Source organism: Malaclemys terrapin, chromosome 3 (assembly GCF_027887155.1).
Source record: "Malaclemys terrapin pileata isolate rMalTer1 chromosome 3, rMalTer1.hap1, whole genome shotgun sequence".
Taxonomy (NCBI): domain Eukaryota; kingdom Metazoa; phylum Chordata; order Testudines; family Emydidae; genus Malaclemys; species Malaclemys terrapin.
Genome location: NC_071507.1, coordinates 16,196,200 through 16,209,929, shown reverse-complemented (window position 1 = coordinate 16,209,929; position 13,730 = coordinate 16,196,200). Strand labels below are relative to the sequence as shown.

Here is a 13,730-nt window from a genome sequence, read left to right as displayed (position 1 = left end):
TGGCTGAATCAGTTCTACATTGTCTCTCTTTAAAAGTAGCTCATGCCCACGATCACATTAAACCTTAAAACATGTGGCCATAACATGCAGCCAGTCATCTTTGGGCTTGACATGAATAGCACATAAACACAAATACAGAAATATGTTGCAAGAGATCACTAGAAATGGGATACAAATACCAAGGAAAAGGAACCTGCATAGCCAGGAAGAGGTCCTGAGGTCATTGTAGACCAGCTCCTAACAGATGTAATATACTTAGGCAGTGCCCAGTAAGACCTCCATTCTGAGAATACCAACTGGTCCATGAGAGCGCTGCATTTTGTGGGGTTGTTTATCCCTGCCTTCTATAATTGTCTGACTCAGACTTACTGTGACTTCCTAGATGTGGAGGGCGTGAATATATTTAATTTTACACTAATCTTTACTCTTTGCCTAGCCGGACTGGTAAGTTGGCCTTCTCAGTTCCTCAACAGGAGTTTTGACTTGGGAGTGTACGAGTGGGCTCTTCACCAAGACCAGTGGAGTCAAGCTGGAGAGAGTGTTTCTTAGGTGGTGCATATTGTCGTAGTATCTTTTTTATTTTAAATCACTTGATACTTTAACAAGCCAAGATGTGCAAAATTGAAATGTTTTCTAATGTAGACCCAAGATCACTGGTGGTAGGGTGGGGGGAGAAGTCATGAGCCATTTGTGCTCTGGAACAAAATATTTTTAAAAGCTTATGTTCTATTGCTAGTCATTCTAATCCCCTAGATAGGGAAATGAAAATCTCCTTGTGTAGGCTAGAAATAGCTACTTCTGTAGATTGAAAGTTTTAGACCCATTGATAGGGGATTTCTGGAGGGGGGAAATACTGTAAAGTTAGTAGATGAAGTTATGAGTTACTTGATACATTCTGACTTTAAAAAGAACACCAACAGCACTCTGTTTCAACTGAGCTACATAAAGGCTGAATGATATGTGAAAGCTAGACAGTCATGTGTACAGGAAGCCTTCAGTCATTTCTAAGCTTCCTGGAAAACAATGTAGAGAAGTTATTTTGTTTATTGGTTGTGTCTCTCTCCCTTCTTTGTCACTTTAGGAGCTTACTTCAGGTACCGTGTTCTTTGGTGCCTAGTAGAGAAACCAGCTCATTTAAAAAACAAAAAACTTGGCATGGGAAGGCTGTGTTAGCCACCCAAACTGCCTGCTTTCCTCTTAGTGGGAGGGAGGAAGGGTTTGCTTTGTACGGTGAATATTTTCTAGTATTAAAACATTAACTACTTCCAGGGTCTGACAAACTTTAAACCTTCTCCAGCAGACCCCACACCATTAAGAAACTCTGCTTTAAATACAAGGTTGGAGAAGAAGTACTAGATACGTTCATGGAGGTTAGGTCCATCAATGGCTATTAGCCAGGATGGGCAGGGATGGTGTCCTGGCCTCTGTCTGTGAGAAGCTGGGAATGGGCGATGGGATGGATCACTTGATGATTATTCTGTTCATTCCCTCTGGGACACCTGGCATTGGCCACTGTTGGAAGACAGGATACTGGGCTAGATGGATCTTTGGTCTGGCCCAGTATGGCCGTTATGTTCTATTGATATGTCTTCTTCTAATGGAGCCTTTTTCTGCTTGTAACACTGCCAGTGCCCATCCTAGCACAAAGCTTCTAAAACTGCTGGGCTCAGAACACTTACTTTCATGTATCCTGTGTCTGTCAGCCTTGCGATTCTGCTCTTGGCACACACATTTAAAGTGAAAGGAAGCGTGCCACTGCAGAATTTAAAAAAAAAAAAAAAGGCTGAGCATTCAGTGAAATTGGCACTAGGGTTGAGAGAAAACACAGACTTCCATGGGGTAATGCTACATTTCAGAGTTTTTGTTCACCCGAGATTCCAGGCACAAGGATTCTTGGTAGCCAGCCAAGAAACTTGGATTATTGCCTACGGGTTCCTCAGCTTTTCTTGGTTTGTTTGGTTTTTTTTGCCCCCCTTTTTAAATTGCGTATAACTCCAGAAAGAGATCTGGAGTTTGGATTTATTTTTAGCCATCAAGATTGACTTTCCCCACACTTGTTTTAGATTCAATGTTAGACAAAACTTCAGAAAGTGTCAGAGTATTTCCCTGACGCTTCTTTTACCCTGCCTCCTGCCTTCCACTCTGCAAAGGGTTTTTGCTTTTAAAACTGCTCCTAAAACAAGCATGGGGCTGAGAAGAAAGGTTGGAGATCTTAGATCAATTCACATGAAAGCTGCACAAGAATTAAACCAGTGGGTACAGGTGGTGCAGTCCTTCCTTGGGCCAAACTCCCATTGGGTGAACTGGAAATTCTGCTTGAATAAGGACTGCAGAAGTTGTCTCTTGGGATATGACTACTACAATAAAAGCCCGGGGCACTGAGACTCCGAGCCTGGGTCAGCTGGCTTGGGCTCGCAGGGGCTAGAAAACTGCAGTGTAGAAATTCTGGTTCACGCTGGAGCTTGAGCTCTGAGCCCGGGAACCCAAGCTGAGCCTGAGTCAGTTGACCTGAGCCAGCCATAGCCAGGCCGTGGCTCTTTTTTTATTGCTATGTAGGTGTCCCCTTAAGGTCTGTCTGCATAGCAGCTGGAAGACGAAATGCCCAGCTTGTGCAGACATACACACGCCAGCTCTGTTCAAGCTAGCACGCTACAAATAGAGCGGGCAGCATGAGTGCATTCCCAAGTATAATCCTGCCCGATTCTGCGTGTGTGTACTTAGGCAGTTCTCTGCTGCAACCACACTGCCCCGCTCCTGGCCCTGGGATGTGAATAGGAGTAAGGGGGGGCGCGACTGTGAATAGTTTAGGGGCCTCTGCCGTAGACCTTTATGGCAACACCATAAGGATTGTGTAAGAGTCAGGTTCGGGGTTCAAATCTACTTCTGTTTCTGTTGTAATTTCCCTCTGTGCATCTGGAGCTGATCTCATCTGCCACTCGGTGTTTTACCCGAGGGACTGATTCTCCTCCCCTCATACATGTTACTAAATAAAAAGATAGAGAGAAATGGGTGAGCCTGAGCAGAGATGGTTTGATTAAATGAGAATCTTGCTAGGCCACCTCCTCTCCACCGCTGTCCGATGGGGAGGGGATGTTAGAGCAAGGGAAGCACTGCCCCACCAGCCTACCTCCAGTCCCCTGCATAACCCTCCATGTGAACCCTGCACTTTGGGGGTTCCATGGGCTTGGGGGAGTGAGGTGTCAGGTTGGTGAGGGGACAGCAGCTCTGTGGTTCATTTCTTCATTGCAGGAAATGTAGGTGCAGCGTTCCAGGTAAACGTAGGTGCATCTCTGCAGTGTTTCACGCCTGACTCCGTGCTCTCATTAGGCCTGTTTCAAGGCACTCTCACAAAGCTCTGTGTTGTCTCCAGGTAAAACCATGTGAGTTCTCTGCTCCTCACTTTCTGCTTTATCCTCCTCGCCCCAGTAAGAGGAAAGGGCGGGCAGGGAGCCAGTGGTAGCACAGCTCCTGGGTGTGAAGAGTGCCACTCAGGAGTGCGGGAGCCAAGTGAACAATGCAAAGGGGGAGGCTTTTGTGCCCGTATGGGCTTGCTAGGGACCTATGCCCTTTACCCCCTGTGTGAACTTGCGATATTCCACCCCCCACAGTGGATTGATGCAGTGAGAGCAGCTTAGAGTTTCTCCCCAAGATTTTCCTCAGATGGGGTTGGTGGAGCTTGTGGTGCAGGTAAGGGAGATGTATTGATGGCCTTTCTTCTCGACTGTTTAGATTAGGTCCAATAAAACTTCTTGTACAATATATTCATTCCATGCAGCCTAATTGTAGGGAAAAAATGACCGAGACTGAAATCTCACAAGCATTGAAAGAATATCTGAAGGCCATCTGTAGCAGAAAATATATTTCCACATCAGGCTTTGAAATCCATTTTCCTGAGTAATAATTGAGATTCAAAAAACAGCCCAAGCAAAACCAAACTTCTGTTTACTTCCAGAACTATTGGAAGTTCCACGTGGTTGACAAGTAGTTGAGTATTGTTTGTACACCAAGTGTATAGCATAAGGTGCACCTCTTATTATGATGGTAGCATTTGTTTGTTGATCTGATTACTACGCATCTCAAATATAATGTTTTTCCACCCAATGAATACTGCTGACGATAATATGGTCACAGTTCTGGTACTCTGGTTAGATGGGAGTGACACTTTCTAGGCCTCTCTTTTCAGGTGCTCTCTAACTTTCTGATAAAATATCTGTGACTGGAAAAGCACCATGCTGCTTTCTTAGTTCAAAGGCAATTTATGTTCTTGGGAAAGTTGGATGAAATTCCGATGGTCCTTTTTTAAATTTATCTTCGTGTTAGGAAAGTGTGTGTGCATGCTGACACTTTTTAAAGATGTCCTCTGATACCTCAAAAGAAATTTTTAAGCTTCCAACTTTACATGGATATAGGCCTCAGTGAGGAAGGTGCTTTGATTAGGCATTTAAAAGTAAGACCCATTGTGCATGTGCAGTAGTGTGTCATTTCCCTGTTGATTCAGTGTGATTTGCGAGATATACGCATCAGATGCATGTGGATGTTGTATATACAAATCTAACAACTGGAAAAAGGTAGCTGATGTTTCTTCAGATAAACAAGGTGAAAAATGAGTGAAATGAAACTTTTGACAACATTGTTAGGAAATGTTTCCTGTTGTTCAGCCTAAATAGTGCCCCGAACAAAATGATGGAAGCTCCTTCCCTTAAGTAAATTAAAATGGAAAATGGCTAAGCCCAGATTTGTAAAGGCATTGCTTCTCTGTGTTGCAAGGCCTAAGTGACTTAGACAGCCGAGTCCCAGTTCCACATGTGATTTAGGCACATAGGAGTGTAAAATGAAGATGGGACTTAGCCATGTAAGCCATTTAGGTCAGGATTCTCAAAGGTATTTAGGTGCTTAGCTCCCATTGATTTTACCTCAGTACCTTTGCGAATCTGGGCTTAGGCCTTGTAACCTTGAGCAGAGGAATGCTGGCTACCTTTAAAAGTCAGGGCCTAAGATCCACAGTGATTGCAAATATTCAGGGAGAGCCCCCCACCCAAAGGGCAGGTGGTGGCAGGGGTAGGCTGTCAGACAATCATGATCCTAGTGCTCAGTGTTAATAGGGTGACCAATTTAGCTGTGCATTTGTGACTGCCTCGGTTTGGGACATTGAAATGCATAGAAACAAATACTCTAATAGACCAGGATCAGTAGTGGTGGTGGTGGTGTTTTTTAGTGTTTTGATTATGGAGTGCCTGATTTCTGCAGGGTGGGTACTCAGCACGTTCTGGAAATCAGGCCCCTTTAAGGAGTCTAAATTTGGGCACCCTTAACTTTGGGTGCCCCAAATTACTAGTCACTTTTTGAAAGTGGCTGTAGCTGTTAATATTACACTAAACGGGAGAATACACAGGAGAGAACAATCCTGCATTGGCAGGAGGATGGACTAAATGACTTGAAAGGATTTTCCCCCCTCATTTGTAATGTATGTGCTTTGGAGAAGTGAGACAAGCATTTCCTGGTCTAGAGTTTATTTTAATCATTTGAATAAAACAGGTATGCATATATGTGGCATGTCAGAGAGTTGACTCTGCAATCTCTCTGTGTACAGTTGCTTGGAATTTTTTAAATTTAAAATAAAAAGGGAAATTCAGTATAAAACACCCTTAGTTAAATGCAGTGTTATGATTGGGAATGTAAATGCAAAACTCAGGGAATGATTAATGCCTGTAGGAGAGCTGTATTTGAAGGCATACACCTAGCAGGGAGGGGGGCAGAACAGTCAGCCTCAACACCGCAGAGCAAATGGAAACAGCAGCAAATGCTGGAGAGGAATGGAAGAGCCTCGTTTCCACCCTGTTTGCCCACATTGGCGTGAGAGGGATGTAACTAATGCACCTATCAGCGTATAGTGTAAATGCTACAGGTGTGCAGAGGGCTGGATTATAGTTGCAGTTCTAACCATACTTTGAATTTACTAACTGAGGTTTGTTTAAATTATCAGCTGTAGCATTGTACTAAGGTCTAGTCAGAGCAAAAGCTACCTATCTATGCCTAATTCTGTTCTCTCTATTGCACCAGTGTAAATCAGGAGTAACTCCATTGAAGTCTTCAATGGAGTTACTCTAGTGGGAAACCAGTATGAGTGGGATCTGATTCAGGCCCATCTGTGTCACTGGTACACCTCTACCTCGATATAACGCTGTCCTCGGGAGCCAAAAAATCTTACCGCGTTATAGGTAAAACCGCGTTATATCGAATTTGCTTTGATCCACCGGAGTGCGCAGCCCCGCCCCCCCAGAGCACTGCTTTTCCACGTTATATTAAAGTTCGTGTTATATCAGGTCGCGTTATATCTGGGTAGAGGTGTATGTAGAAATCAAGTGAAAAAATTCTCTAAGTTATATCTGCCTAGGGTAGGTAGAAACTGTTTGACGCTGAGCTGTCGGTGTGAAGCATAAAGACAATGTTTTGCTGTAAGATATAAATATTTAAATGATTTATTGTAATGGTTTCTCCTGCCCCCTCTTTTTCAGATATATGTTGGGGAAAGGAGGAAAGCGGAAGTTTGACGAGCATGAAGATGGGCTGGAAGGCAAAGTGGTGTCTCCTACTGACGGTCCATCTAAGGTGTCTTACACCTTACAGCGCCAGACTATCTTCAACATTTCCCTTATGAAACTTTATAACCACAGGCCATTAACAGAGCCAAGCTTGCAAAAGACAGTTTTAATTAACAACATGCTGAGGCGAATCCAGGAGGAACTCAAACAAGAAGGCAGCTTGAGGCCTGTGTTCATCACCACTTCACAGCCTACTGACCCTCTGGGTGACAGCTTTCGAGAGGCTCAGCCTGCGTTCAGTCATCTTGCCTCTCAGCCTGTTCACCCCACTGACTTAGTAAGCACTACACCATTAGAGTCTTGCCTCACCCCAGCCTCTTTGCTTGAGGATGACACTTTTTGCACTTCCCAGACTGTCCAACACGATGGTCCTACAAAACTACCACCTCCAGCTGTCCAACCGGTAAAAGACAGTTTCTCCTCGGCCTTGGACGAAATTGAGGAGCTCTGTCCAACACCTACCTCTACCGAGGCAGTAGTAGTAGCAACAGAAGCAGCAGCAACAACGGATGACTCTAAAGAGAACTCCAGTGAGTCTAATGTTCAAAAGTCTGAGGGAGTCCAAGAGAGCAGAACAAGTGAATCAAAACTCATGGACTCTTTACCCGGCAATTTTGAGATAACAACTTCCACAGGTTTCCTTACAGACTTGACCTTGGATGATATTCTGTTTGCTGACATTGACACATCTATGTATGATTTTGACCCTTGCACATCTGCTACAGGGGCTGCCTCAAAAATGGCTCCTGTCTCAGCAGATGATCTCCTAAAAACTCTAGCCCCCTATAGTAGTCAACCAGTAACCCCAAATCAGCCTTTCAAAATGGACCTCACAGAACTGGATCACATAATGGAGGTGCTTGTTGGGTCTTAAAGTATAACGACTTTTTATGTACCAGTATATACACTTGGTAGTATTTTCACAACCCTTCCCTCCCTCCCCGCCCCTCCAAATTCACAGCACTGTGCATGCGTCCTTGCTTGCCCTTTTTTTAAAAGAAAAGGATCACACTAGTTTTTGCTTCAAGCAGAGTTGGAGTGCCTTCATCCATGTATGACCACTTTCAATGTATTTTTTTAAAGTGGTTCCTCAAGGAAGACCTAATACCCTGGTATAGGAAAGAATACATATTGTAGACAATATTACTATGCTATTACGACAAAAAAATTGAATTGTAAAAGCTAAGCACAAGGATTATGTTGGGGAAAGCTGTACATTTGCATGTGCATATTTGTCTATTTTTTCTATAAGTTTTATTGCAAGAGGTAAAAAATTTATTATTTAGATAATCTCAGTACCTTTTTGGCATTTTAGCCCTGTATAGGTTGACTTAGCAATTCAGCCCTTTGGAGGCATTAACTAGTCTTCTTTAAGTGTTGCATTTACATGGCTGTTTAGAAACTGCTGCCCAAATTTATTTTATATTTTTGTACAGATTCTGCAGTTTATTATATTGTTTTTTCTAAAAACAAATGCTGTTTATACACACAAAAAATAGCTATTTTGATAGGGTTTGCTCACATAGTTCCTGCATAATTGATGTACAAGAACCACTTGTACTTTTATACAGAGTTGTAATGTTTTATATGTGTATGGTGCAAAGAGAAAAATGGATCAAATAAATCTGCAGTTAGGTCTCCCTGAATGCAAACAGTGCTTTAAGAAAGGGCCGGGGTCTGTTTCACAAATATTTACTCGCTGCTGTAGCCACCTGTGCACTACTGTGATTTGAAAACCTAGAGCCATGTCTACTCCAAGACCTATGTTAAACAGTTGGCAGGAGATAATTGTGAAACTTCGTTCTAAGTGTTCTCTTGTGAGATCAAGGCTACTGAAAACCTGATCCCGAAGCCAGTATGTCAAGCAAATGTATAATCTTTTTCTTTTTAAGCAAAGTTTTTGTTTGTTTTTTTCTAAATTTGGAACAGCCAATTGTCTTTGTTACTTGAAATGTGTTACCTTTTTAGCAAGTCGGCATTTCCTTAGCTGAAGTTATTGCGAATGATTTTAATGGGAATATACACGCCATTTACAAATACATCTCTTTGTAATTTTTCTTAAAGAAGGTATACATGGTATTTGTTCCAATTAATTGGTGTTCAAGATTCCACTTGCCCTTTCTTGGAGCATTCTTTCTCCCTCACTGTGTTAATAAGTGCTGAAAAATGCAACTTCAGTATTACTGCAGTGAAGCTCATCTCTTATCTGCACTGGATGGACTTATTTTAGTATCCATTGCTGTTGAAACTGGAGCCAGTCGTGTTACATCACTTGGCATCTCCTGTAGGGTTCGTTTCTTGTATCAACCACGTTACCTGCTTTACACTTTATAGACCTGTTTTACAATGAATATACAGACACGGCTTTCTATGCATGTTTCCTTCCCCCGTAACACCTGAGAAGTCTTCTCATTACTGCACCAATAGCGTTTTTGTATTCATTGTGGTGTACATTTAATTTAAAAAAACGTTTGCAATGTATCCTGCCTGTTGCTGAACTTGCTATGGCATTGTGGTTTTTCAATGGTACTTTAGCTGATGAGTGCAGGTTACAACCTATATTGTTGACATGCCTATGGCTTCTTTAGGAATAACTTTTATATTTATTTAAGAAATTTTAAATTATGTTTTATGTCATTTGGCAATATTCAGTCAATTCTGCTCCCTTCTTGTCGTGGATAAAATTGGGTCTTGTCTGCCTTTAAGAAGGCAGCTTTATAAATTGGCACTTTAAACAGGCCATATATATTTACTAGTAAATATATATAATGCACACACATAATACAAAGCAAATAAATTTTGCAATGAAGGAACTGCTACTCTAAATGCAATGCATCATGTACAATTAGGAAATGCTTCTAGCTCCTAATTAATCAGCCAGTTTTAGTATATTTTAAAGTGAATTACTAACTCTCTAACACAACAAGATGTTGATTATAATCGCAATTGTTTGCTTACAATATAGTATTTTCTAACTTCAAACAGAATGGCATCAACCAACTGTAGAATTAGGGACCATTTTTAATTGCCAGCGCTGGGGAAGGGTCGCTCTATTTTGCATCCAGTAATGTTTGGCTGTTGTTCATTCAGCAGCTTCCATTCCTTGTAAGAGAACAATCCTGCCACAGACTGCAACTTTTGTAACTGGAACACCCAAGGAACCATGGCTACAAGGTGTATCAATCTGTATACAGAAACCTAAAGCCATGCAATAATGTTGATAGTTCAGAACAATAACATGGTAAGCAGTTGATTATCGTTGTTCTAAGTTATTGTAAATCAGTTCTTAACAACTGCCCTTTCTTTGGATTAGTTAATTGTGTTTTTAGACAAGCACCATATGTTAAGCAACAGTTCAAATAAACTCCATTATCAGAGCAGTGAACTGTTGTTTAAAAGTGGTTGTTTGAAGTCTCTTTGTATTTGCAGACCAGGAGAAAGAATCTCAAAATACTCTTTACCACTCAAAAGAAATCTGTGTATTCTTGGTAATAAAGTAGGGAAATCCTTAATAATAGAGTACTTAAAGGAAATTGGCAGGAGATACACAAAGAGCAAAACACCTGATTTATAAAATTAGGCAAAAGGTCGGTAATTCTTATTTTGAACTGTAACCTTTAATTCTATAGATTGAAATGCTTGTTGGAATCTTCTGCTTTGGCAGTAACTTTCTTTCTATAGCATGGCCTTCTTGCAAAGGTCTGAGTATAACAGTCAAGATAAGAATTCTTTATAAAAGATGAATACCCAGGTGATGTATATTGACAATGATGTGCAATGAAGTGACAAGATGGGAGCAGAACAAAAGAGCTTTGGATTTGAAGTGATTTTTTCATAAGTTATTTATTCCTTTTTTTCATTGTAAATATATTTATTTTATTGTGAAGCTAACAACATCTGGATTGTAACATGTACAGAATGTATGGTAGGAATGTATTCTCTTGTAGGAATGTAAATCTGTATGGAAAGGGGATGGAAGCCTTGATTCAGAGAAAATGCATTGGGTTCTATTGAGGATATGCACGGTTCACATTAATTTCCCCCCCCCACACACACACTTTTCCAACATGGGTCTGGTTGTTTGAAATATGCAAAAAGTATGGGTGAGGGAGACTTTAATACTCAAAATTAGTCCTAAAAATCAGACTCGTAATGCGTCAGTTCCTTTAAAGGGGCCTGCTCTTGCACTCTTTAAAGTCAGATGGAGTTGTGAGTAGAAGCAGCAGCAAGATCAGCATACCACCGCTGTTCCTTTAAGGGTTGATCTTGTAAATGCACGAGGAAGGGCAGGTCTACGCTACCGCTTAAGTCAATCTAACTTATGTCGTTCAGGGGTGTGAAAAAGCCTCCCCCCGGGCAACGCAAGTTTCGCTCTGTCCAGACCAGCACTATATCGGTGGGAGACACTCTCCCGCTGACGTAGCTTTGGCGTCTCACCGAGGTGGAGTAATTCTCAGTGGGAGAGCGCTCTCCCATCAGCAAAGCATGTCTTCACCAGACGCACTACAGCGGCGCAGTTGCATTGGTGCAGCTGCGCTGATACAGCGCTGCAGTGTAGACTTGCCCTAAATCTTTACTCATGCAAGCAGTCCCCGTGAAGTCTGTGGGGGCTATATGAGTAAGAGTTTGCAGGGTGGTGCCCTTACTCCAGAAAGTGCAACAGAACTGACACTGCATTTGTGCAAACTGGTAAGATGCAGACAAAAAGTGGTAAATGCACTTTCCAAGTGCACCATGTCTTTTTGCATGGGTTTTGATTTTACTATTGCTTATTGGGCCTGATCAGGCAGTCCTTGCTCATACATAATTCATGTAGTTCTCAGTGGGAATGTTGCCAGCAATACAGGATTGGGCCCCAATAACAGTCCCTGCTCAGAGTCCTAGTGGACTGTACATATCTGTATGCAAAGCAAGGAGAGATTCCTTTTAAAAGAAACTTTGAGGAGCAGTAAAGTATTACAAATTAAAGGCATCTGTCTATTTATGTTCCTCGCAGTGAGCTACAAAATAAGATGATCGAGACGCCACCTGAAATGCCCAGTGTGAGAATAAACTCTTAGCTTGTGCTGCAGCCATTGTAGGTTTCTCCCTGCTGTATGTTAATCGCCTTCAGTGTTGTGATTCCAAAGTTTACACGTTCTTCAAATTGTAATGGTTCCTGCCTGAGAAATGGGTTCATTCACTCCGAAGAGGCGTGAACGTTGATTTAATTTTGAACAGATTTCGGCATCCTGCTCTTGTGAAAGTTGCTTTCAGTGCTTACATTAATGAGTCTGAATGTTTCTCAGAAATTAGTTCATTTTAAGCTTCCCCTCCCCCCCTCTTTCAGGAAATAGGCCTAATGCAAATTCTAAAATCCTTTTTAAAAAAAAAAACAAACTTTTTAGAGGGTTAACAATGTAATCCATGCTAGAATCTGTAAAGGCAGAGATTCTGGAAAAGGTGTGTATATATATATATATATATATATATGTAGTGTGACATGTTCAGTGCATGGTGGTTGAACAGGGCTTGTTATTGTCAAAAAGAAGGCTGTATTTTTTTTTCCCCCCACAGACCTTAGCGCTGTGCCTTTTCTATGCAATATTACAGACATATACATTTGAACCCAGATTACTGTATTCACATGTAGGTATGGGCTGTAATCAAAACAATTGGACAAATGTACATGGAAATGAGCAGTCTTACTTTTGTAGTTTTATATTATACAATAAACAATTAAAAGATACAAAACTCTTGTCCCTTATTTTTATTTTCGTGACCAAAATATTGTGTTAAAAGGGAATCCAGACAGGGCTTGGGAGACTTATTGACCGAGGAAGGGGGTTTGCATCCCAAGACTTCTCTATCCCCATTAGATTAGGGGTGGCCTCACATAGTGTTGGATGGGACCGGTTGTGCGAGCGAGACACATGCATTCTATCCCCTAGCTCCTCTGTGGAGATTCTCCCGGAAAGGTAAATACAGCTTTGACTTGCATTGTCTGTGGAGCCCCCTGCATGGTAGGAGTTTCCTTGTAAGGGAGCTTCTCAGAGCAATCATGGCCTGTGGCAGTTGGAGCTACGCTGGATGAGGGGCGTGAGGGAACAGGACTGCCCAGGCACAGGGCCTCCACAGGGATAGATCTTGACTCCCATTAGTCGCCTCTGCAGGGTTGGGGGGGGTGGCTCATTCCACAGGGGAGCAGACCCTGCACCCCAACAACAATAAGAAGACACCCCCTAGGGAGATTCTGCCCCTGGAGCACCCTCCAGATGGTTTGGCTGTGGGCAGGGTGGGCCAGCCCTGAGTTTAGTGTGGGAACAGTGTGGTCCTGGTTTTATGTCCTGCAGCATTAATCACCAAGTGTTAGATGTAGAATCAGTAGCTGCATTTGACTGGTGGGGCTGCGTCAGTTTACAGAGAGGAGGGAACAATCCTGCTCTCACTGGCACTGGGGCGAGCCCGGAGTAACCCTGGGGCCTTCTGTGGAGTTTCTCTGGATTTCAGCTGGTGCAGTTGAGAACAGAATCTGTCCCGTTTTAAGGGACGGAAGGCACTTTAAGTTACGACATTAAAAGCCAGCTGGAACCATTTGCTATATAATCCACTGCTGGATTTCAGATGTCCCCCTCTCATCCCTCTAGGTCAGCATTTCTCAAATATGGCCACCAGGGACTTTTCTTGCAGCCATAGTCTCCTGGGCTGTGATATTTTTTTTTTTTTTGGGGGGGGGGGGCTCTCCCAATACCTGTTGCTCCTGGAAGTTGGTGTTGCTTGCTGGGGCTGCCAGCAGGGGTTGAGCCCTGCATCCTCCTGGAGAACAGGCAGCAGGTGAGTTCTCCATTTTCCCGGGGGGGGGGCGGGGCCCAGGTTTTGGGCTTCAGCTGTGGGGTGGCAGGGGGGAAGGCTCTATCCGTGGGGCTTCAGGCTCTAGCCCTCAGCTCTGGCTGCACAGTGGCAGGTCTCAGGTTCCAGCCACATGGCTTTGGGCTCCATCCCTGGGCCCTGTCCCTCTGCCGCAGGGCTTTGGGCTGTGGCTGTGGGGTTTCAGGCTCCAGCCCCCACTGCCTCCCCCACTCTCCTATCCCCCCACATCCAGGGCTTAATTTGTCCCCAAGCATGCTGGGCTGAGTAAGTCTGGTGTGA

At 43.0% G+C, this 13,730-nt stretch overlaps 1 protein-coding gene across 3 annotated transcripts in view; it reads left to right on the top strand.

Moving 5' to 3' along the window:
- Nucleotides 1-12,339, top strand: part of SERTAD2 (SERTA domain containing 2) — a 101,812-nt gene extending 89,473 nt beyond the window's left edge. For all 3 annotated transcript variants that reach the window (XM_054023127.1, XM_054023128.1, XM_054023126.1), the window contains one exon: nt 6,516-12,339. In XM_054023127.1, the coding sequence (XP_053879102.1) occupies nt 6,520-7,476 (957 nt within the window). In that variant the 5' untranslated portion in view covers nt 6,516-6,519 and the 3' untranslated portion in view covers nt 7,477-12,339. The remainder of the gene's footprint in view (nt 1-6,515) is intronic.
- The last annotated feature ends 1,391 nt before the right edge of the window (nt 12,340-13,730 follow it).